Genomic DNA, 24778 nt, shown 5'->3' on the forward strand with positions numbered 1-24778 from the left:
CAGGTAGTTATCTCTGTTAAAATTATTTTATTTTATTATTTGACTTCCTTATGGCTTTCTCATACATTGTTGGTTTTCAAAAATGTTTATTTCTGAAATATGGTGATGTGTGCCTTTAATCTCAACACTCAGGAGACAGAGGCAAGCAGATATCTGTGAGTTTGAGGCCAGCCTAGTCTACATAGTAAGATTCTGTCTCAAAAACAGAAAACAAATCACTAAATAAGTAATTTTGCTTGTGTTAAAAATATTTAATTTCATGTATACGGATGTTTTGCCTGCACATATATGTCTGTATGCACACCATATGCATGCCTGGTACCTAAAGAGGCCACAGATGACACTGGATCTCATGGAACAAGAATTACAGATGGTGTGAGACGGATGTGGGTGCAGGGAGTTGAACCTGACTCCTCTATAAGAACAATCCACGCTCTTGACTGCTGAGCCACCTCTCTAGAGCATGCACTGTCACTTCATTTGGTCCTCTTCTCCCCTCCCTTCCCCCGCCCCCGGTCCTTCCCAGGCCCTGTTTAAGCATTCCCACTCCCAATATTCCCACTTCATGCCTTCTACTTCTTCCCACTCCCCAGAGACACTCGTCTCCCCTCTCACGGCTCCTGTCTAGTTTCCTGAACTCTACACACTCATTCTCACATAAATGATAGTTAAAAGCTGGGGTCTGCATATAAGAGAGAACATGTGATATTTGCTTTTTAAGTTTGAGCTACTTCACTTAATACAGTATTTACCAGTTCCATTTTCCCTCAAATTTCACAATTTTATTTTTCTTTGCAATTGAATAAAACTCCAAGTGTAGTTGAAATACATTTTCACTACCCACTCATAAGCTGATAGGCATCTAGACTGGTTTCATTTCCTTGCTATTGTGAATACACCAGCCTTAAACATGTATGTACAAATAGCTGTGTGGCAGGATAACCATGAGCAGTATAGCTGGGTCATTTAAAAAATTCTATTTTTAATTATTTTATAAAGCTCCACACTGGTTTCCACAATGGCTGCAGCAGTTTGCATTCTAACCAACAATAGGTAAGAGTTCCCCTCCCCACATTCTTGTCAGCCTTTGTTGTTGTTTTCTTGATGAGCGACATTCTAACTGGCATGAGATCAAACTACAAAGCAGTTTTAATTTACATTCTCTTGATACCTAAGGATGGTGAACATGTTTAAAAACATTTACTGGCCATGTGTATGCCTTCTGAGAACACTGTTCAGTTCCTTAGTCCACTTTTTGACTGGGTTATTGTTTCCTTGTTGTTTAGTGTTTGGGTTCTTTGTATATTCTGGATATTGTGTCTTCCATCAGATGTATGGTTGACAAAGATTTTCTTCCCATCCTGCAGATTGTCTCTTCACTCAGTGGTTTTCTTTGTTGTACAAAAGTTTTTAATCTCATAAGGTTTCGTTTATTGGTTGTTGATTTTATTTCCTGGGCAACTAGGGTCCCACTCAGAATTACTTTACAATATATCTTTTAAAAACTTCATGTTTATTATTACTATATATGTCATGGTGTGTGTGTGTGTGTGTGTGTGTGTGTGTGTGTGTGTGTAGGGTATTAATGCCACGTAAGGCATGTGGAGGTCAAAGGACAACTTTTATGGAGTTGGTTTTCTCTTAGGATCAAACTCAGATCACCAGGTTTGTGTAGGCAGGCTCCTTTACCGCTAAGCCATACAACCAACCCCTGATTTCTTTATCTTGAAGTATTTTTTCTATTTTTAATCTGATAATTTCATAGTTTCAGGTCTTATGTATTTTACTGCTTTTCAACCCCTAAGGAATCTTTTTTCCCTTCTCACTGTCCCTGTCTAGGTGGCTGAACTCTACACACTCACTGTTGCATCTAAGAGAAAACACATGGGATTTGTCTTTCTGAGTTTCAAATACCTCATGTAATATAACATGAGGTCTTCAGCTCATTTGAAGTTGATTTTTGTGTAGGGTGAGAGATAAGGATCTGGTTTCATTTTTTTCTACATGTAGGTATGCAGTTTTCCCAGCACTATATGTGAATGCGCATATGTTGTTATCTCTGTAAAAGCTCTGGTGCTGTTTGGGATTATGTCTAGATCCTGTGCTTTACTCCATTAGTCTATGTTTCTGCTTTTGTGCCAGTATGATGCTGTGTTGGTTTGTTTGCTATGGCTCTATAGTATAACTTCAAATCAGGAATGCCATATCTCCAACATGAGTCTTTTTGCTCAGGACTGCTTGGGCTATTTGGATCTTTCAAGCTAAAGGAAGAAATCTCTAAAAAAACCAAACAGGATAATATAGCATGAAAACGGAATAGAAGATTATTTGGGAGAGGAAGGAGACAAACAAAGGGGGAGCTGGGGGATGGGAGAAGGAGCATGGGAAAGGATGAATGAAAACCAAGTATAACAGCATGGGTATAAAAATGACACAATGAAACCCATCACTAAGTACACCAACTTAAAATACTAATTAAAAATGAAGTAGTAAAAAAGAATCAATTGTGTATGACAGGATTAAGGATGTTCTAAGTCATATTACTTTAATTAGGAAAAAACACAACAAAGTCCAATAATTTGTTCAACACAGTCACCTGCTACCCATGGAGTGCAGAGCAATAGGTTAGGAATTGGATTAACTACTTAAGGAATGGTATATGGCAGAATATGGTACACAACCTGCAGCAGTTCTAAAGCACCCTAGAGCTAAACAGGTAGACATGAATATTACTTAGATATCAAACATATAAAATTAACTTGCTTAGTGCAGAGTAACAAAAAAAAACCTCTAAAAGGAAAATTATTTTCTGTGTTTGGATCAGTAAGAGATGAAGTTTCAAAATGTCTTCATTCCTTTGGAATGCCCTCACTCCATCAAAATAAAATTGTTAGCTTATCTAATGATTAATAAGGAATTCCTCCTCACCCTAAATCTATCTCACCACGAAAATATTACCCAAATACATAGATGTAATTAATACAGAGATAATTAAATTAGTAAGAAACTAATATTACTAACTTTTTCATCTCTTCCTAAGGAAGGAGCTAGAAATAAGTAGGAAACTGGACTGGACTGGAAAGATAGCTAGAAGTTATCAGAGTTCAATTCCCAGCACTCACATCAGTTGACTCACACACACACACACACACACACACACACACACACTCACACACACACACACACACACACACACATAAATACAACCGATTAAGTCTATTTAGTGTTGCTTGTATGTATATGGTGTCAGGGCTTACCACTTAGTATTGGATGGCTAACTGATTAAGAGGTTTGTCCTTAGGGAGAAGACTACTTCTCAGGCTGTCATCATGCCTTGGTCGCCCGTAGTCCTTGTCTTGGCATGGGGCCTTGTGAGATTTCTCCCGTCCATGTTAGTATGTCTATTGGTGTTGTCTTTGCTCAGGTCTTGCTTAGGAAACCACATTGTTGAGGTATCATGGGTACAGCTTCCTTGCCATTCCTAGGAGACACAATCTCACAGCAGAGTGCCTAGTCTTCTGGCTCTTACAATCTTTCTTTCTCTTCTTCCATGGTGGTCTCTGAACCTTAGGCACAAGAGTTGTGTTGCAGATATAGCTATGGGGTTAGGCATGTTATGATTGGTTGTAGAAGTACAGAATTTTTTTAAGTATGCATCAATTCTCAAAAGTTTGCCCTACTGTAAAATCTAAAGGTACTATAGAAGTATTTCGAGAAAAAGAAACCTCAAAACCCCACTTTGCTGTAAGCCATTTCCTGATGAGACCACTCAAGCAAGCAGAAATCCAACAAGAAGAACTTGTTTAATTTTTTTTTTTTTGGTTTTTCGAGACAGGGTTTCTCTGTATTGTTTTGGAGGCTGTCCTGGAATCGGCTCTGTAGACCAGGCTGGCCTCGAACTCACAGAGATCCACCTGCCTCTGCCTCCCGAGTGCTGGGATTAAAGGCGTGTGTCACCAACGCCCGGCGAACTTGTTTAATTTTAATAAATCTATTAGTTTCTACACTTTTATAGATACTGAATGACAATAGGGCATAATGCTACTGGATGAAAACAGTGTTGATTCACTTCTATTTTGCAGGAAAATTAAGAGCTGGAGCAGGAGATCAATGTCACACAGCAATGGTCATCAAGTATCTAACAGAGTTTATGAATTTATAACAAACACTTAAACCAGTGTGTCACAAAGTCTAAGTGATCAGAACAATTCCCTGAAATAAAAAACTTGTAGGTGCAGTGAAAACCATCAAGAGTGAGGCCTGGGGTTACTAGGTGAGCACCCAGAGAAGGGAGGAGTTGCAGCTCACCACTGCCCCCTGCCTCTCATGTTCAAAGAGGAAGACAACACAGAGACTTGCCTGTTCCAAGAGAGGAATCTGCTGGTCTAAAGGAAAAACTTCAGTGTCTTGGATATTAGAAAGTGCATCTCTCTCTCTCTCTCTCTCTCTCTCTCTCTCTCTCTCTCTCTCTCTCTCTCTCTCTCTCTCTCACACACACACACACACACACACATGCCTTTCAGGGATGATAATTTGGACAGGATAAAACAGTCTGTAAGAAAACCAAGTACATGGACTAGAGTGCTGACTTTTCTTCCAGAGGTCCTGAGTTCAATTCCCTGCATCCACATGGTGGCTCACAACCATTTATAATGAGATCTGTTGCCCTCTTCTGTAATGCAGGCATATGTGCAGACAGAGCACATATAAATAAATAAAAATGTTTAAAAAAAGAAAAGAAAACCAGTACATCCAGGTGCTGATAGTACAAAACTTTAATCCCAGCACTGGAGAGGCAGAGACAGGCAATCTCTGAGTTTTATGCCAGTCTGGTCTACAGAGCAAGTTCCAGGACAGTCAGGGCTACACACAGAGAACCCTGTCTCGAAAAGAAAGAAAGAAGAAAAGGAAATACTCCAGCTCTCAGAGCAACCTTCTCTCTCTATGAGGGACCATGATTTTACCTTGGAAAACTCTCATTCAATTTTTGCTTTCGTTTTACTATTCATGTCTTTTCTTGGGCCAGTGATTCAACATGGACTGTGTGTTGTGTTATACAGTCCTTAGTAAGCATTCTTTTGATCATCAGACCCTATTGCTCCTTTCTCCTTAATGTCTTTTTGTTTTCAAGACAAGATTTCACTGCTCTAGCTGTAAGACCAAGCTGGCCTCAAACTCACAGAGATCCTCCTATGCCAGATTGTAATGATTTCAATGTTTTAATGCTACAGAACCAACATACAGGGTGTGGTAAATGACTTATTGTGCTGGTAAAGTGCTTGCTGCACAGGCATGAGGACCTGTGTTTGGATCTTCAGCACCCATATAAAAGTTGGATGCTGTGACCTACACCTGTAATCCTGGCACTGGAGACATTGGAAGAGACAAATCACCTGCCAGCTAGTCTAGCTGAGTCGGTGAGCTCTAGATTGAGTGAGGAACCCTGTCTCAAAGAGGAGTATGCCTGATACCAACTTCTGTGCATTTGTGTACACAAGCATGAGTACATACATGTGCACGCACCACACACACACACACACACACACACACACACACACACACACAAAACCTTTTTTAAAGAATGAAAATAATTAGTAGGCTCTGGGAACAAATCTAGATTGCTTAGCTTGTCAGTATCAGCCGCCTTCTTCATCGACTGGCCTCACCCAACACTACCCAACCACATCACCCACAGTCTGTTCCATTCCACCACCACCTCTTTTATTGTTTTTACCCATAACCCCAGCCTTCACCAATAAAAATGAAGCCATCACACCTACTTACTTTTTCTTCAGAACTCTTTTCTGCACCATCTCACCTCCATCCTCTGAGTCTGGATCCCTGTAATAGAATTGCATTCAGCTACATAAATTTTCTGAGTTTCTTCATATTTCTTATTCCTAAATTTGAGAGTTTATTCCAAAGAGAATGCATAAAACATTCTAGCTTATCAAAGGCAAGGACACTATCTTCTATGCATTTGTGAAACTCCGTGTTTAACATGGTTTGACTATATCTGCAAGTCTGGGTGGTAAAGTGTGTCCTTTTATGTGGTGAGAAATCGACTCTGACATGGGTACCTGTGGCACCAGTGCCCCAGCTCTGTTTGCTGGTACAGTCTATACTTCCACTTTCTGGGAAGGCATTTTCACTGTGCCAGAAGATGGGCCTTCCCTATAGGGAGGCCCTGGGAACCAGTTCCTCACTGAGTGCTGCTGCCCAAACGGCAGAGCTACCGTTGAGGAGGGAACCATGCCTCTACTAAAGTTCCAAGTCTAGCTCAAAAAGGCCACAGCAGACACAAAGACAGGGCCAGACTTATAAATAATAGATGCAGAAGAATCTTCTGAAATGCCTCAGGCGAAGTTTGTCTGCCTTGTCATGTTTTCATATCATCCTTGGTGGGACAATCCCTTAATCGGTTTCTTGTTTCTGCAACAGTCTAGGACCTCATCAAGCTCTTCAGTTACTACTGCAAGCTTTCAGTCAGTTACCTTTCCCCACAGACTCCGCAGAGAGTCACACTTTGCCTTTGGTTTCAGAATACCTATAGGCAAAGGTCAGCTGGTAAGATCTTTCAGTTGAAACAATTTAGAGAAAGTGTTCTTTGTGAGGCTTGGTTTACAGATGTTTGAATGTGAAGTCTCACCTCAATCACTTATTCATTCAATAAATATTTATACTCTCTTTATAGAGGGGTGCTAGGGACAGGTACAACAGCTATGGAAGTTAAGGATTCTTTCAACTAGGGATGATAAGCACAAAGAGCAATGGCTTGAGTATTCATGGTAAGAATCACAAAAGTAATAGAAACAAAAGCTTCTAGGAAGAAGTTCAGATGCTGGCTATAGTGGTGAATCCCTGTACTTAGAACACTGAGGAAGCAGAAGCAGAAGGATCATGAGATCCAAGCCAGCCTACGCTATATAGGGAGATCAAGGCCACAGTTTGTGGATATGTATTTGGGTAGGATAGGCATAAGCCATATTTAGGAATTCCCTTTTCCTCCATGTACTGATTTGTATCTGTAAGGGACAGGCTTAAGAAAAAACATCAAGCCAGGAGGTGTTGGTGCACGCCTTTAATCCAGTACTCAGGAGGCAGAGGTAGGCAGATCTCTGTGAGTACAAGATCGAGTTCCAGGACAGGCTCCAAAGCTACACAGAGGGACCCTGTTTCGAAAAACCAAAACCAAACAAACAAACAAAAGAACACATCAAACTAGAACCTTAGGAACTAATTCCAACCCACAGGAGTTTTAAACTTCACACAACTCTTAAAACATCTCAGGGAATAGGTTAAGTCCTTTCCAAAGTATATCATTTCATTTACTTTTCCAACAACACTGTGACTCCTAATAATATATTTCATAGAAGTGGAAACTGAAGCACAGAGGAATTAGGTCATTTGACCAATGTCACATCATTAACCTATAATTAGTCCAGGTTGTTAAAAGCAGACCGTCGGAATGACTTCTGCCTATGGGGTAAAAAAAAATACCGTAAGGTTCACCATCTTGAATCTGTAGTATGTAAGGGACAAAGGAGCATATCAACCATTTTAAACATTAGCAGAAGGAGCAACAAAAAATCCCATTTCTGCATTATTTATCTGTCGTGGTATGGTACTGCAAATCAGCATAGTTTTGTGAAGTAAAAAGACACTACTGGCACCATGTACTCATTTCTCTACAGAAGGCTAGCCAGAGGAGGAAGTGGTCAGCCTTGTTCAACTTCAGCAAGTCACCAGCGCCTTACTTCTTAGTAAAAGTTAAGTGTGCTTTTCGGAATCCACTTTGATCACTGTCTTCGAATTTGTTAGATTGTTAAGGATACTGAGATGCACAGATCATAGAAAACATAAGACTAAACAATACATGCTATCAACTGCTCAGGAGAGATTTCTGATTGGCTAATGACTTCTGAGGCAGTATAGACTGTACAAGAAACAATTCTCCAAAACTAAGTTTTGAAAAAAGGGGTTATGTGTAGGAACGCAGTGGATGGAGGTGCTGGCCTCACCCCCAGGCGTGACCACCTGAATTCAGTCCCTTGGATCTCACAAGATCGGAGAGAACAAGTTGTCCTTAGACTTTCACGTGCGCCACAGCATGTGCCCACACCCCATAAATAAATATGGTTTTTAAAATGTTAAAGGTTTAGTATCCTTAAATCCAACCCCTATTTATTGTTTTACAGAAATCATCAACATTACAATAGAGCTTTAAATGCTAGATTTTGCATTAGAGCAGGGATCAGCAAACTGTGTCCACAGAGGGCCAGGTAGCAAATATTTTAGATTTGATGGGGCACATGGAACATACTATAATGATATTCAACTCTGCTGTTGCAGTATGAAGACAGCTATGAATAAGTGAGTTTTGCTACATTCCAGTAAAACTTTATTTACAAAAAAAAATAAACAGAAAGCAGGGGCTGAAGAGATAGTTTGATAGATAAAGGTGCTTGAATAGGACCTGAGTTCAAATCTCAAGAACCATCTAAAATCCAGGAAATAGACATAATTGCCTATAACCCCAGTATTGAGAGACCAAGATGGGTAGATCTCTGGACATTGCAGATACATCAGCTTAGATGAAACCACAAGCTTCAGATTGTGTGAGAGATCCTGTCTCAAAAAGTAAGGTGGAAAGGGACAAAAAATACTCAGCCTCATCCTGTAACCTCCGCTTGTGTGTCCAGGGGCATACACAGTGCATCCACCGCACACACATCAAACAGATGGACAACAGTCCAGACGCAGTCTGTGGCATGCAATGCATCAATCCTGTTCTAAAGTCATGTTCTCACACTGTGTGTATCAGACTCACCTGTGAAAGTGAAACTATAGGTTCCTAAAGCCCTAGCCACCCTTAGAAAACCAGTCTCTAGGGATGGGTTCTGGCAATGAGCAATTCACTGAGGATCATGAGTAGTGTACAAACCATACTTCTGAAAGTTCTGTAGTATTGTTGTGGAGAATCCACTTTAGAAAACTCATTGGACGGCCGGGCGTTGGTGGCGCACGCCTTTAATCCCAGCACTTGGGAGGCAGAGGCAGGCGGATCTCTGTGAGTTCGAGGCCAGGCTGGACCGATAGCCTCCAAAACAATACAGAGAAACCCTGTCTCGTAAAAACCAAAAACCAAAAAAAAAAAAAAAAAAAAAAAAAAAAAACCAGAGGCTGGAGAGATGGCTCAGACTGATCTTCCAGAAAACCTGGGTTCAATTTCCAGCACCCACATGACAGCTAAGAACTGTCTGTAACTACAAGTCTGATATCCTCACACAGGCTTACATGCCCAAAAAATGCAAATAAAAATAAATTATTTTTAAAAAACCAACCAGAAAAGAAGGAAAGAAGGCAGGAAGGCAGGTAGTTAGTCAGTCATTATTAGCTGGTTGGTGACTACACCGGGTATTTGGGTGCAGGAAATCATGAAGCTGGTCTTGTCTAGCTGCCTTGAGAGGCATGCTTCATAGATTTTCTAGGTTAGAGTCCCAGACTCCTGGGGCACAGTGAGCCTTTCAGTGCCTGAGGCACTCCCTCAGGCAGTGAAGTGTTCAGGCTGCCTATGTTTCTCTGTGTTCCCTAGAAGTCAGTGAAGCATATAGAGACTTGACAGGACAACTAATTTTAGATATTAATCTTATTTTTTTTTGAGACAGGGTTTCTCTGTATTGTTTTGGAGGCTGTCCCGGAACTAGCTCTGTAGACCAGGCTGGCCTCGAACTCACAGAGATCCGCCTGCCTCTGCCTCCCGAGTGCTGGGATTAAAGGCGTGCGCCACCAACGCCCGGCTAGATATTAATCTTATATACCCTGCAACTTGCAAAGGTCATTGTGTTGATCCTGGAAACTTCCACTGTATTCTGTTTCTGATAAAGGTATAAAAAGTCTGATTGATTGTAATAACATTGTCTCAGCCTCAGTCTTGCTGAGACCCCTCCATCCCAGTCTGGTCTTTATCTCTCACCAACCGTATCAGGAGACCCTGGTTCGGCAAATAAGCACTGGCACTTACATCCCAATGTAGCACCGAGCCTTTCTCAGGGTGAGCTTTCAAGCCCTGTACTGGATAGTTTTATGTCAACTTTACACAAGTTAGAGTCATCAGAGAGGCAGGAGCATCAACTGAGAAAATGCCTCCATAAGATCTGGCAGTAAGGAATTTTCTTAAACAGTGATCAGTGGGGGAGGGCCAGCCTGGGCTGGTAGTGTTGGGTTCTACAAGAAAGCAGGCTGAGTAAACCATGGAAAACACACCAGGAAGCAGCACACCTCTATGGCCTCTGCATCAGTTCCTGCCTCTAGGATCCTGCCCTCACTGCTTTTGATAATTAATTGTTATATGGAACTAACTGTAAGTGAAATAAACCCTATTCTCCCAAAGTTGCTTTGGGCATGGTGTTTCTTCACAGCAATAGTAGCCCTAACTAAAACAACATACGCCAATTAACAAGAACAGTTTGCCAAAAGCAGAACTACCAAAGCCAAAAAGGTTAGTACATTTAGAGACTGTCCAAGGTCTATGGACTTTGAAGAATTAGGTCTTTGTTTTCATTTTGGCAGATGAAATTATCAACTGAGTCTAATGGCATGAATGGTACTTCCATGATGGGGTCAGTTGTGTTAAGATCTTGGGACCAACTAAGGTCTGTGGCCCTGTTAACCTTCCCCACTGGTCTTAGTGAATGAGTCAAATCATGGACCCATCCTGCTTTAAAGAAGTACATTTGGTCCTAAGGAACATTAATTCTACTGAACTGATACATAATTGGCCATATAGATTAAGATGAGGGCCCTGCTGCTAATCCAGTCAGAAAGAGATTTAAACACCGAGTCAGTACTGATATCAGAGTAGCTAGCCATGGGGGGCCAAGAGAATAGAGACTAGTATCAATGATTTGATTTATGTCTTTGTCTCTTTCTCATTTGAGGTTTTCCCCAACCATGACAAAATTTTCTCTAATTATTCCTGATCCTTTAGCACAGAATCAACGTTTTTTTTTCCCAAAGCCAAACTTAGTCCCCTATGGGGCCTCTCCACTTTTGTAGGACTTTTTTTTTGTAAGGAACTCTAACTATTGTTTTCCTTTAGAAATTGAAACTTTAAATATCTATAGGTCCTGATCAACCTGTCTACTTAATTTGGAAAACATCAGAAGAGGCACATTTAGTCAAACCATTAGTATATGCCTATCTGTCTCAGGGGCTCAGTAATATTGCTGTAACCCAGATGAATTAACCATAGGTGAATAGTAGATATCAGAATGGATGGAAGGTATGGGTATTAGACAAGGTTGTTCTTCCCCAAGTCACAATGAATTTTATCAGTCCTATCTCTATGTAGCATGGGGCCCATGGGTTGAAGCAAAATCAGCAATCCTGGCCAATTTATGGCTGGAAATTATTAACTAAGTGGTGGACTTTGTCAAGTGTGGAAAATAAGGATGGGGACCCCTCAGCTTCCTGGGCATCACAAGGTGGGACTCTGGCCCTGGGTGTGCTTAGGAGCCAAGGTCTGGGGACCTGGCTGGGGAACAGTTTCTAGTAAACCTATCACTAGGATCCCTTCCCATAGCATAGAGTCTGATTCCCCAGGTTTTCCCTGTTTCTCAAAGGCCAGGAAAAAAAAATTAAGGCATTTTCTAAGAAGCCTCCATTTCACAACACCGAAACTTCCTTGTTCCTGTCAACTACAGGGGCCAACAGTGGGTAGTCTTCAAACATAAACTCTGTATTCTTATCTCAAAAGATTAACTCCCATATCTTTCCTTTCTATAGTACAACCAGACATTTAAAGCAGTGAATAAAGGTCAAGATGAATATGGGTTGCTACACTAGCCAATACCTTCCTTATATCAGTCTTCCTTAGTTCCCAGGTCCAGACCTGAGGGTAGTGGGGATTAGACCATACTCCTGTATTCATACCAAACGCAAGTCTCATGAGGTAGAGGGGCAGGGAATGGAAGGGCCTGGTACCTGATGAAATCTTGATCTTAATGGGTCCATAGTCAGGGAAACAGTACATTTGGCAGCAGTGTCTGCTTTCTTGACTTGAGTGTGGTCAGTGCTAACTATCTTAACAGCCATACAAGTGGGGAGAATCCCTGTGCAGAGTCCTTTTCAAGTTGGCCCCAGTGCCTCTTTGGCTACTACTTGACGCAGATGGTATCACTGAACTCAAACATGGGAAACTAGTGACAGAATTGGAGGTGGACAGAGTCTCTTGGATAGTCCAATGAACTGGAGTGCCTATAATGACTTGAAAAAGGAATGTTTGGAGAGTTTTTCTAACTGCTGGTCTGAACCTGGGAAGCAGTGGGTAGGTCTTCAAATATAATCTCATAGAGAATAAATCTCTCTGTCCCTATGTGGGGTACAGCAGACCCAAAGCACAGCACAGGAAGGAGGTCTGTTCACCCTTAACTAGACTCCAATGAGAGTTTTGTTTGAATTTTTTAAATGTCCCATTTTTGGTGTTGCTGTTTTGTTTTGTTCTGTTTTTTACCTGCCAGGAATTCTGAGCTCTATATACACAATGACGTTTTCAACCTATGTATAAAGCTGAAGCTCTTAATTGAGGTTTGGGCTATGAAAGTCAGGCCATTGTTCCCATTGCTAGGGGGGAGTCCTGGAGGAGCTCCCCAGTGTCCCCCCCCATCTTAGTTTTTCAAGACAAAGTTTCTCTGTGCAACTTCCCTGACTGTCTTGGAACTCACTTTGTAGACCAGGTTGGGCTCGAATTCTCAGAGATCCACCTGCCTCTACCTCCGGAGCTACTATTTGAACAGTTTCAATCTAAGTGGGAAAAGCTTCTACCCATACAGAAAAGGCATTTATAAAAACTAGAAAATACTTTTATCTTCCCCTGCCAGACGAGATTTCAATGAAGTCAGTTTTCCCAAAGTTCACTGCAGTGTTGGCCTCTCAATTGGACCCCTTCCTGGGTAAGGGCTCTCTGCTTTGGAGTCTCTTGAGCACATACCTGGTATCTGGCTGAGATATTGCCTACTAGTCTAGGTATAACATACCTTGGTTTCAGCCACGCAGAAAGTTTTGTGAGTAGCCTGGTGAAGGTCAGTTACCAGAGTCCTGTCAGTTGTTTCTGGGTCCTCCACCAACCTGTGGGCTTGAGCTGTCCATTCCTCCCTCTGGTTGTACATGGAGTCTCAGGCCGCACCAGGCTGGTGTATGTCATCAGAATATCAGTAGGCCCCCACTGGTCTTAGGGCCTTTTGACAGGCAGCCATGTCAGTGGCCCTGCTACCTCTTGCCTCAGGGGAGTCATCTTTTTGATGTCCTTGAAGTGGAACAGTGAAGGATAGCAATTTGCTGGGGGGGGGGTGCAAATAGCTTCTAGGAGGGTCAAGATTTTCTCCTTGTTTTTTAATGTCCTTTCCCCCAGTGGGGAGAAGCCCTCTTTCCCTGTTGATCATACTGTGGATATGCACAGTAGTAAAAGGCATGGTGACTGTCCATGTGCATGATGGTGGACTCACTCTCCTTTTTCCCTCCTGAGAGCCTGGGTCAGATCAATCAGTTCTGAGCTGTAGGCTGAGGTACCTGGCGTGGGCCCAAACTGTTTCAGTTAAAGTAACTGCTGTAGCTCCCACGCACCTGGCTTCATCTTTCAGTTCATTAGTCATGGGTGAGCACTTGTAGGTCATCGTCGGGCAAGAGGAAAGCAGGATTGATTGTGGTAGGTTTTCAAACTAGACTTAAAGGTGGTCCAGGAGTAGAACCTGATACTGGGTCACACAGGCATTACACAGCCAGTGTTCTGGTGTTCCTCAGAGGAGGGCCTCAGTGGCATGGGGTCTGTGAGTATAAGTTGGCCCAGAGCTAACTTATTTTTCTTCCATTAGCTCTTCGATAGGTGGGCCATCCTGCGGCTACAGGGTCCAATTATTTAAACAGATATGTCACAGTATGTTTCCACAGCCCCAAAGTGTGTGTTAAAACCCCTTCTGTAATGTCTTTTCTTTCATGGACAAACAGATGAAAAGGTTTTGAGGCATCTGGAAGTGCTGGGGCTGAAGCTGAAGTGGGAGCTGTTTTTAAAGCCTCAAATGCCTCTTGTTTAGATTCAGTCCAGAGGAGGGATTCAGTGTCCTGCTTTGTGCTGGTATATAGGAGCCTTACTATTCTACAAAGCCTGGTATCCAGACACAACAATACCTAGCTACACCTAGGACCTCTCAAACCTGCCTCTTAAGTCTTTGGAGTTGGGATCTGAAGGGTGGCAGCGGGCAGACTCTGAGACAGGCTCCCTTTGCTACCTCTCAGCTGGTAGCCAAGGTAGGTAGCCTCTGATGTACAAAGTTGAGCTTTCTCAGTTGAAATTTTGCAGTCCAGGGTCTGTGACTCTTGCAGCAGTCCCTCAGTGACCTTTCATCATCTATTGCCCCCAGGAAACCTCTGGTTGAAGGGCAGAAGGTCAGCCTTTAGTGCCTTATCAAACAGGGTTGGAGAATTTTAAATATTTGGGGCAACATGTTCCATGTAAATTGCCCACTATAAACTCTCTCTGGGTCTATCCTTTTAAAAGCAAAGATGGGTTGACTCACCTCTGCCAATTGGAGGCAGAAGAATGCATCTTTCAGATCCAAGACAATGCACACCTCTTTCTCTGAAAGAATCAGACTCATGAAAATCAGAGGTTCCAGGTTTCTTCACAGGCAGGAGAAGTGTATTCCAGGGTAGCTGGTAGGGCACCAGATGCCTGTCTCTCTAAGTTGGGCAATATTGACTGCAATTCTTCTTTTGTTTAATCTGGGCGGGGGTAGATGAACTGGTTGATTGGACATTTAATTATAGGAATTCGGTGTTTGGGTAGACCTAGGGTTTGTCTCTTCCCATAGCACTGGGAATCTTTGTTGTCAATCTGAGAATTCCACTGTATCTTTTGATTATGGGTAGGACTTTCAGTGAGGAGATATTCTTTCAACAGAGGGCAAGACACCACAATGTTGCTGGGTATCTGTAAGTCTAATTGCATGCCATCATCAGAGAAGTGATGGTGTTCTGCAAAAGCTATTGTCCTAATCAGCTCTCTGATGTTAAACACCTTTTGAGCTACCTCCAGCAACTGGAACCTACTTACACCTTTAACTTTTTAAAATTTTATAACTTTTTTTCTAATACCTAGGGCCTACAGGGTGACAAAATAAAAAATTTTTAGCAGCTATATTTAATCTTTGAAAAAGGACTAGTTAAAATTGTTTAAAGTTTCCTTGGTCAGAGTTGGACAGAGGGAAAATGTGTTCTGTCCAGCAGTGATTTCACCACCACCAAAAGCAAAAGCAGAACGACCTAAGCCAAAAAGGTTAGTACGTTTAGAGACTTTCCCAGAACTATGGACTTTGGTGGATTAGACCTTTGTTTTCATTTTGGCAGATGATAATGTCTACGTGATGAGTTTTATAGCCTGAGTGGTATTTCCATCATGGAGTCAGCTGTGCTAAGGTCTGGGGCCCTGTTACAGTATACATTTAGCATCAGCCAAGCTGGGTTGGACCAGTGGTCCTATGTGTGAGCCAGCACTCCTTACAGCCTGACAGCAAAAACACGGTAGGCATTTCATATTTCTTTGATATCTCCAGTAGGAGTGTAGATGAAGAAGCTGCTAATTATGCCTTCAAATCTCTAAAATGGATGAATAAATTCTGCTCAGGTAAAATAAACATGAAACTTAAGGTAGGGCTGAAAGAAAATCCTTTACTTGAAGAAATAAGATTTTTAAGTAGCCAGGCATTGGTGGCATACGCCTTTAATCCCAGCACTTGGGAGGCAGAGGCAGGCAGATCTCTGTGAGTTCAAGACCAGCCTGGTCTACAGAGCAAGTTCCAGGATAGCCTCCAAAACAATACAGAGAAAACACTGTCTCGAAAAACAACAACAACAAAAAAGGTTTTTAACTAAAAACTGACATTCTTTAGAATCCAAAATCACTAGAGACAAAATTCTCAACAAAAGACAGGGTTAAATCTAAGAAAAAGTTTATGATGTGCTGTCTCCTTCACAAGATCTCCAGCAAAGGTCTGCCTTGGTGCTTGAAATTTCACTAGTAAGAAGTTACTTTGTCAGGAGGTCTTCGTTTCAACAAACTCTTATTAGAACTCAGGTAAGAACATAAAGTATAATGTCACTGTAGGTGGCTAGGGCTGCTCCTAAAGTCAGCAATCAGTAAAAACGTAACACTGGGTAAGTTGCAGAAAGCATATTTTAATAATCAGACATCAGAGGAAGTGATGTTCAGTGTGGGGACAAGCCCACTTCTTCAGCTCTCCAGGTTCTCCTAGAAAGAACAGTGACAATCTTAGTCAAAAAGACTGTCCTTAGGAACTGTCTAAGAATCCAGGGAACTATCTGTAGATAATACCAAGGACAACCACATCTTAAGAAGTACTTGGAAATAGTGGAAACTCTCTAGATTATTAAGATATAGGCTTAGTGTTTGTTTTCTAATGAGAGGGACAAGAAAGGATGTGAATTTGAGTGGGTGGATGGGAAGATGTAGAACTCTTGGAGGCGTTGGGAGAGGAGAAACTAGAATATAGTATATGAAAAAAATCTATTTTCAGTTTTAAAAACTATTTTTAAATAAAGGTGCCTGTGGTGATAGCTCATGCCTTTAATTCCAGTATTTGGGGGGCAGAGGCAGGTGGATCTCTGAGTTCGAGACCAGCTTGGTCTACAAAGCAAGTTCCAGGACAGACAGAGCTATGTGAAAAACCCTGTCTGAAAACAAACAAACAAAAAGACAGAATGTTCCCTACAGTCAACTGTAGATAAGAAAACTGTTTTTTTCTATTGAAAAACATTTTTTCATGCAATTTTTATCATGCAATTCATCCCAGGTGCTCCCCAGATCCTTACCCACCCAACTTTATGTTCTTTCTCTCGCTCCCTTTAAAAAGACCAAAACAACAAGAAACACACATACACACACACACACACACACACACACACACACACACACACACTAAAATAGAAATATAAAAGACCAATAAGAGAAATAAATTTCCAAACAAAATAAAATCAGGCATAAAGTCTACAAAAATATCATTGAGTTTGTTTTGTATTGGCCAACTACTTCTGGGCATGGGGTCTACCCTGAAGTATGGTTAATAGACCCAGTGAGATTCCATCAGAAAAAAACAACAACTAAATTTTAGTTTGTCAGCAGGTATCAATTGTGATTGGCTTCTTGGTTAGGGGTGGGAGTACGTGTTCACTTCTTCGTCTCAGGGCTGGGATCGTCTCAGGGCTGGGATTACATTTGGCTTGAAGCTATGCAGGCTGCCTCAGTCTCTGTGAGGTCATATGTGCATTAGTCCTGGTGTGTCTGAAAGACACTGTTTCACAAACTTGGTTTTCCTAGGTAATATTAAGATTTATTCTAGGGGCTGGGAAAATGCCTCGATAGGTAAAGTGCTTACCATGAACACAAGCATGAGGATCTATCTGAGTTCAAATCCCCAGAGTGCATGTAAAGATGGATATGGTAGTATGCACCTGTAATCCCAGTGCTCCTACAGTAAGGTGGGTGGCAGAGACAGAATTCCAGACATTCATGGACCAGCTAGCCTGGCATATGCAATGAAACTAAAAAAGACCTTGTATTAAACATAGTGAAAGGCAAGGACTCACTAACATCCAAGGTTGTTCTCTGGTCTCCACATATGAGCTGTGGCATGCACATGCATGAACTCAGGAGTATTCAAACATATCACATACACACACACACACACACACACACACACACACACACAGAAGATTATTCTAACTTTCCTCAATACATATTAAAGATGTTCAGGAACGAAGACTTAGAAATGTACCAGGCTGAGATGAGAACTCTACCGTCAATATACTTTATAGCTGATCATATATGGTAGAGATTAGCCTTACAGCCAGTGGTCAACATTTCAGGCAGCATTGTCCAACCCTCACAGGCTGAGCTTTTATTTCCTTTTTCCATGACAACTTACAGAAAGGTTAATAATTAAGAGTTCCAGTTATTAGAACCAAAACAGCACAAATGCCTAGCAAAGTGTAGGTGGGACTTAGCAAAAACTTACCCATCCCCCTTGATGCTGGATAAATTCTCGGATGGCTGTGTCCCCATTGATCATGCCCGTCATGCAAGTAGCCACCTGTCTTGCCATTTCAGGAGCCTTACGGACCACATATTCAAGAAGTTTCACTGACACTGCCAGAAAGGCTCTTTCAAAGACTACGGTGGGGTCTTGAGTACACCAGGCCATGCTGAGAGACTGGACTATGTCCTTGAGTACAGTTCCTGCCTGAGGAGGGAGACGGGCTCTGTCAGTATGATTCAAACAAGCCTGGCGTCTGCAAGAGTAAGAGGTGCTCTTCAGGAAGTGGCCAATGTACCATTGGTAGTCTGAGGGCATATTAGAGGACAGATTGACAAAGTTCTTAGTTTTAGCATTTTGATACTTTAATATTAGAAAAACATTAAATAACTTACCAAGGTCATGATTTCAGATATCATTGGGTAAAATGAACAAAATACTGTGAAAGAAAGTTATTGAGCTGGAGAGATGGTTCAGTGGTTAAGAGCACTGGCTGCTCCTCCATAGGACCCGAGTTCAATTCCCAGCACCCACATGGCAGCTCACAGCTGTCTGTAACTCCAGTTCCAGCAAGATCTAGCATCCTCACACAGACATAAATGCAGGCAAAACATCAATGCATATAAAATAAAAATAAATAAATTTTAAAAAGCTACTAAGCACAGGCCAAACTGACATTTCTGTGATTAGGAAATATTTAGCAAAGTCTAAAGTTAAAAAACAAAAAAAAAAACCTCTTCTTTTTCCCCCTCCCAAATAAATTGGTAGAAAAGCTATTAGGTGGAGCCAAGATAGATCTTTGAGGTATAAAGGGACCCAGTACTTGTCAGATCAGAACTTTAAATCTTAAAAAAGCTAAGAAAAAAAATAGCTTCAGAAGGTACCTATGTCTGAGGTTTGTTATTTGTTTGTTGTTTTTACATCTATGCACTTACTTACTTATTTAATGTGTGTGTGCACATGCCACAGTGTACATGTGTTAGTCCAAGGACAACTTGCAGGTGTTAGCTCTCTCCTTCCACATGTGCATCCTGGGGACCGATCTCAAGCTCTCACAGCAGCTGGTAATTCTACCCAGTCATATCTCATGGGTCCTCTATCCTAGTTTCTAAGTACCATTTTTCACTGAAAGACACCAGAGTTGCCTGGAGAAAGTTTAGTTTAAGACTTTCTGCTAGAAATTAAGCAAATTTGAAACATGACAAAGAGGCAAGTCATGTGTTTCTGTCAACAAGATAGGACAAACTCAACTTTATTCAGGGATCTTCAATAACATCATCTTCAAATGTCAAGGTTGTAAAATATATGAAAAGATGCCAGCAGTGATAGCGCACACCTTTAATCCCAGCACTCGGGAGGCAGAGGCAGGAGGATCTCTGTGGGTTCGAGACCAGCATGGTCTACAAGAGCTAGTTCCAGGACAGCTTCCAAAGCCACAGAGAAACCCTGTCTCAAAAAAAAAAAAGAAAAAATATATATGAAAAGACTGAAGGATCAATACATACTGAAGGAGACTAGAAAACATAACTAAATGCCACATGTGAACCTGGCTTGGATAATTTGCCATAAATTATATTGTTGGAAAAATGGCAAAAATTGAGTGGATTATCCAGGTGATGGTAGTGCCTTTAATTCCAGCACTCAGAAGGCAGAGGCAGGTAGATCTATGTGAGTTTGAGGTCAGCCTGATCTACAGAGCAAGTTCTAGGACAGCCATGGCTACACAAGGAAACTCTGTCTCAAAAAACAAATCAAAACAAAACAACAAATTAGTGAACTCTAAGGATTCAATACTACTATAATATTATTAATTTTCTGAGTTTGATGGTTACATTGTGGTTCTATAAAAGAATGTCCCTATTTGAAGGAAGTATAAAAGTATTAGAGTGAGGAACTATCCTATTAATTACTCTCAAATGACTAGAGAAATTCTCTACACCAGCAGTTCTCAACCTATGGGTTATCACCCCTTTTTATGGGTGTGTTGAATGATCCTTTCACAGGGGTCACCTGAGACCATTGGAAAATACAGATATTTACATTACAATTTATAGCAGTAGCAAAATTGCAGCTATGAAGTAGCAATGAAAATAAATTTATGGTTGGGAGTCACCACATTAGGAACTGTATTAAAGAGTTGCAGCGCTGGGAAGGTTTATGGTTGGGAATCACCACATTAGGAACTGTATTAAAGAGTTGCAGCATTGGGAAGGTTGAGAACCACTGCTCTCTAGCATGTTTCCAACTTGAGTTTGAAACTGTTTCAAATGTCTTTTTTTCCTTATTGTTGTTGTTAATGCTTTGTTTTGTTATTGTTCTAAATACAGAAGAAAAAGTAGACCTAGCTAGCAGCCACATATGATAGCCTCAAGGACAGTAGATAGAAGTAAGATTCTGTCTGAATGTAACACAAGCATATTCCCTATGCTGTCCGTTAGGAAGAATAAAGTGTGCCTCTGAAATCATCTGGGTTCAAATCCTAGCTTTAACATTTACAGAGTACGTTTCTTACTTGTTTCCTTATGCCTCCATTCTTTGTATGTTTAAATGGTATCAAGTACATTTTGCAGACCTATTGTGTATAAGGAACAATTCAAAATTATATGAATACAGGAAGGAGGAAATCAGGTTTGATATTTGCTCTCATGGAGTTGGATGTGCTGATTGAGAAAGGTCTCTCTAAGAATAACAGCTGTGTAACAATCCACACATTAGTGCAATGATTAAACAATGAAACATGGTCATGAAAAGCACTAGCTGCTGTTGTTGACATAATCAGCAACATGCACTGGAACACTGTCTTATGCTCTTTATAGCTATACAGAGTCCAAGGGCTGCTGCCAATAATTAAGAGTTCTGATGAGAAGCCAGCAAGACTTCTTTAAGGGTTTATCTTGAATTGCATCAGACTTCTAAACTGTGCAATATTTCTAATCTTACTACTGGACCCTGGGATGAGGGGAGAAGCCCACTCCCAGCAAAGTTAAGCATTAAAAATATGAATGATGGGGCTGTTGAGATAGGACAAGAATTAAAGATATTTGTCACACTAACCTGGTGACATGAATACAATCCCTGGAACCTACACAAAGGTGGAAAGGGAGAACACCACAAAATTGTCCTTTGGCCTCCATAGATATGCAGTGGCACATGTGTCCCTCTCCCCGCACCACACACATACGAAGAAGAGGAGGAGGAGGAGGAGGAGGAGGAGGAGGAAGAAGAAGAAGAAGAAGAAGAAGAAGAAGAAGAAGAAGAAGAAGAAGAAGAAGAAGAAATATACATAAAGGATTATTTTCCAATAGTAAACTATGAGTGAGATCTATGCACACTAAAGGCAGTTCTGATGAAGCCTATGAGTTCCTTCCTATAGTACCAGGTTTTCATTAATGTCTAGAGAATTAGCCATCATGTTTCCTTCTATAGCTTCTTGAGCAAACATAAACCTCCAAATCTTCACAAAACACTTCTATTCCTAGTATATAGAAATAAACAGACAGCAAGGAAGGAAGGAAGGAGAAATTTTAAGTTTGAAATAGAACAAACAGCAGACAATATTAAAAATAAAAAAATCTGACCTGTCCTTGAACGGTTCCTGCAATGACATTATTGGCAGAAGCTTCCAATTCTCCATTGAACTGGTCACCCAGCATTCGAAGGCGGCCAGCAATAATAGACACATCAAAAGAGCAAGCCTCTCCTAAGACAAAGAAAATGCTTTTACCATACTTGAAGGAATGGGAAGTCTCCTGAATCTTCACAAAAAAGAAATGTTCTCATTTTTTGGTTTGTTAAAACATGGTTTCTCTGTATAGCCCTGGATGTCCTGGAACTCACTCTGTAGACCAGGCCTGCCTCAGTTACATTCTCTGGTTTTGTTTTGCTTTCTAGACAGGGTTTCTCTGTGGCTTTGGAGGCTGTCCTGGTACTAGCTCTTGTAAACCAGGCTGGTCTCAAATTCACTGAGACCCGCCTGCCTCTGCCTCACCGTGTGCTGAGACTAAAGGCATGTGTCACCAACGCCCTGCCCATTCTCCACTCTTTGAAACAGTTTTGGCATTGTTTGTTCTCAGTAGTTGCAGTCAGACAATCTTTTTTATTGAGAAGGCTTTTAAAACTCAAGAGGAGCCGGGCATTGGTGTTACACACCTTTAATCCCAGCACTCAGAGGACAGAGGCAGGTGGATCTCTGTGAGTTCGAGACCAGACTGGTCTACAGAGCGAGTTCCAGGACTGCCTCCAAAACAATACAGAGAAACCCTGTCTCAAAAAACCAAACCAAGCCAAACCAAACCAAATAAAACAAAACAAAAAACCCCAAAACTTAAGAGGAAACAGAGAAAGCATGGTCTGACTCCATTACCCACCTGTGCTCACTCGCCTCAGACTAGGGACCTTACCTGAGTATGTTTCGTCTGAATCCCCTAGATTCCGGCTAGCAACCTGTAATGTTGGGGTCGAAAAGTCTACGAGTAGAGCATTCATGACGCATTCTGTTTGCTCCTCAAAAGTCCGGGGGTTTTTCATTTTAGACATTTTTCACAAACAAGTGGTTTTCTGCTCAGCAGAAGGTTAGAGAACCTGGCAAACCAGTTGCACCTGCCTGCCACTTATTGGTTCCTAACTGGGTATGTCCTAGAATTGTTCCCACCTTTTTTTTTTCAAGAGTAACTGCTCAAAAAGGTACAAATTCTCTCAATACAAAGAATTTTCAGTTCCGTATCTCTGAACCATATCCTCACAAGTACATAAGATTAATGAATAACTTTTATAGAAAAAGAAACTATAACTAAAATAGAATTGAGGAAGATCCTCTTGAGCAAGTTTCTTAGGAAATACTTCCTGGAGCTGACAGTCACCAAAGGCCACCTCTGAGCTGGGGGACTTCACCCTTCACACCTCCCTACCTAGTGCACTGGGCCTCACCCTGCTTCTGCAGAAGATTTCAACACTAAACTTGCACAATGTCTTTAAAACCAAGAGCAGTGGATTTTGATGAAACATGGAACAACTTCCTAACTCCAGTCAAAGTTGTTACTATCCTGGAATATGCTTAATGTATGGCCTATCCTGAACCACTTGGAGAAAGGCTTTATGCAGAAACAAAGTTTGAGTTTTTTTTAAATCATGTTTGTCATGATTAATGGACATAAAATAAAATTAAATGTTATAACATTACAATAACCTAGTAATTATATGTACATTAAAATGATAAACATGATGTTACTGCTTGTCAAATAAAAAAAGAAACAGATGCCCTTTTAATTTTTTTGAGATTTATTATGTATAGTGTTCTGCCTGCATGTATGCCTGCATGCCAGAAGAGGGCACCAGATCTCATTATAGATGATTGGGAGCCACCATTGTGGTTGGAGAATGGTCTTAATCTTCAAACCATCTCTCCAGCTCCCAGAATCATCATCATCATCATCTTCTTCTTCTTCTTCTTCTTCTTCTTCTTCTTCTTCTTCTTCTTCTTCTTCTTCTTCTTCTTCTTCTTCTTCTTCTTCTTCTCCTCCTCCTCCTCCTCCTCCTCCTCCTCCTCCTCCTCCTCCTCCTCCTCCTCCTCCTCCTCCTCCTCCTCCTCCTCTTCTTCTTCTTCTCCTTCTCCTCCTTCTCCTCCTCCTCCTCCTCCTCCTCCTCCTCCTCCTCCTCCTTCTTTCTTTCTTTTTTTTTTTTTCGAGACAGGGTTTGTCTGTGGCTTTGGAGGCTGTCCTGGAACTAGCTCTTGTGGACCAGTCTGGTCTCGAACTCACAGAGATCCACCTGCCTCTGCCTCCCAATTGCTGGGATTAAAGGCATGCGCCACCAATGCCCGGCTTCTTTTTTTTTTTTTTTATTTAGAAACAATCTTATTTAACATATCAATCCCAGTTCCCTCTCCTTCCCATCCTCCCATGACCTCTACCGACCCCCCATCCCACCCCCCCATCCACTTCCCAAGGAGGGTGAGGCCTTTCATGGGGCAATCATCAAAGTCTGTCACATCATTTGCGGGAGGGCCTAGGATCTCCCCTGTGTGAACGCCTTTCTTTAAAAAAAAAAAGGAAGGAAGGAAGGAGGAAGATAGGAAGGAAGAAAGGAAGGAAGAAGAAAAAGAAGAAAAACACAAATCAGAAATACTTCCTGTTAGGTTCTGTATCTGATGGAATTTATAAGGAAAATTTTTTTAAAGCTATGAAAGACCAGCATTCAAATTACAGCTATTGACAAGTCACATAGCTTCTTGTGCTCTTGAGACACAGTGGACTAGGAGAGTATAAAAGTGAAGCAAAGCTTGGGCCTGGCAAGGGTTCCTTACAGTAGTAACTAGCATCTGGGACTAGTTCTAAAGAATAATAGGGATTCCTTAGGCAAAAATAAATAAAGGAATAAGACTGATGTAGCAGGATGACAAAGATAAAGGCTAGGAAAGTAGAGAAAAAAATACCTGCTTAGGTGTTTGAAGTATCAGAGAAACAATAAAATATTTCAAAGGGGAATTATATGAATTAAGATAATATTATGTGACATGATATGACACTATCTGGTATATGGTAAATATCCTCTGTTTAGCCCAGAGATTCATTCCTTAAAATAAGTTTGTCCTAAAGGATTAAACTTCATTATTGTTTTAGAAGATCTCAGGATCAAATACTCACTTGTAGTGACTGGCTACACGTCTTTTTGTGAGC

General features: G+C 41.3%; 1 protein-coding gene across 1 annotated transcript; it reads right to left on the reverse strand.

Annotated features, from left to right (window-relative positions):
* Positions 1-16210: 16210 nt before the first annotated feature.
* On the reverse strand, positions 16211-23260 carry Bcl2l15 (BCL2 like 15). Its single transcript, XM_005076549.3, has 4 exons — positions 22505-23260; positions 21683-21804; positions 18087-18311; positions 16211-16303 (listed from the first exon to the last, which is right to left on the reverse strand). Exons 1-4 carry the CDS (start codon positions 22638-22640, stop codon positions 16286-16288), a joined length of 501 nt encoding a protein of 166 aa, XP_005076606.1. The 5' UTR covers positions 22641-23260; the 3' UTR covers positions 16211-16285.
* Positions 23261-24778: the final 1518 nt, after the last annotated feature.

The sequence above is a fragment of the Mesocricetus auratus genome, unplaced genomic scaffold (genome assembly GCF_017639785.1).
Source record: "Mesocricetus auratus isolate SY011 unplaced genomic scaffold, BCM_Maur_2.0 Super-Scaffold_100009, whole genome shotgun sequence".
Lineage (NCBI taxonomy): Eukaryota > Metazoa > Chordata > Mammalia > Rodentia > Cricetidae > Mesocricetus > Mesocricetus auratus.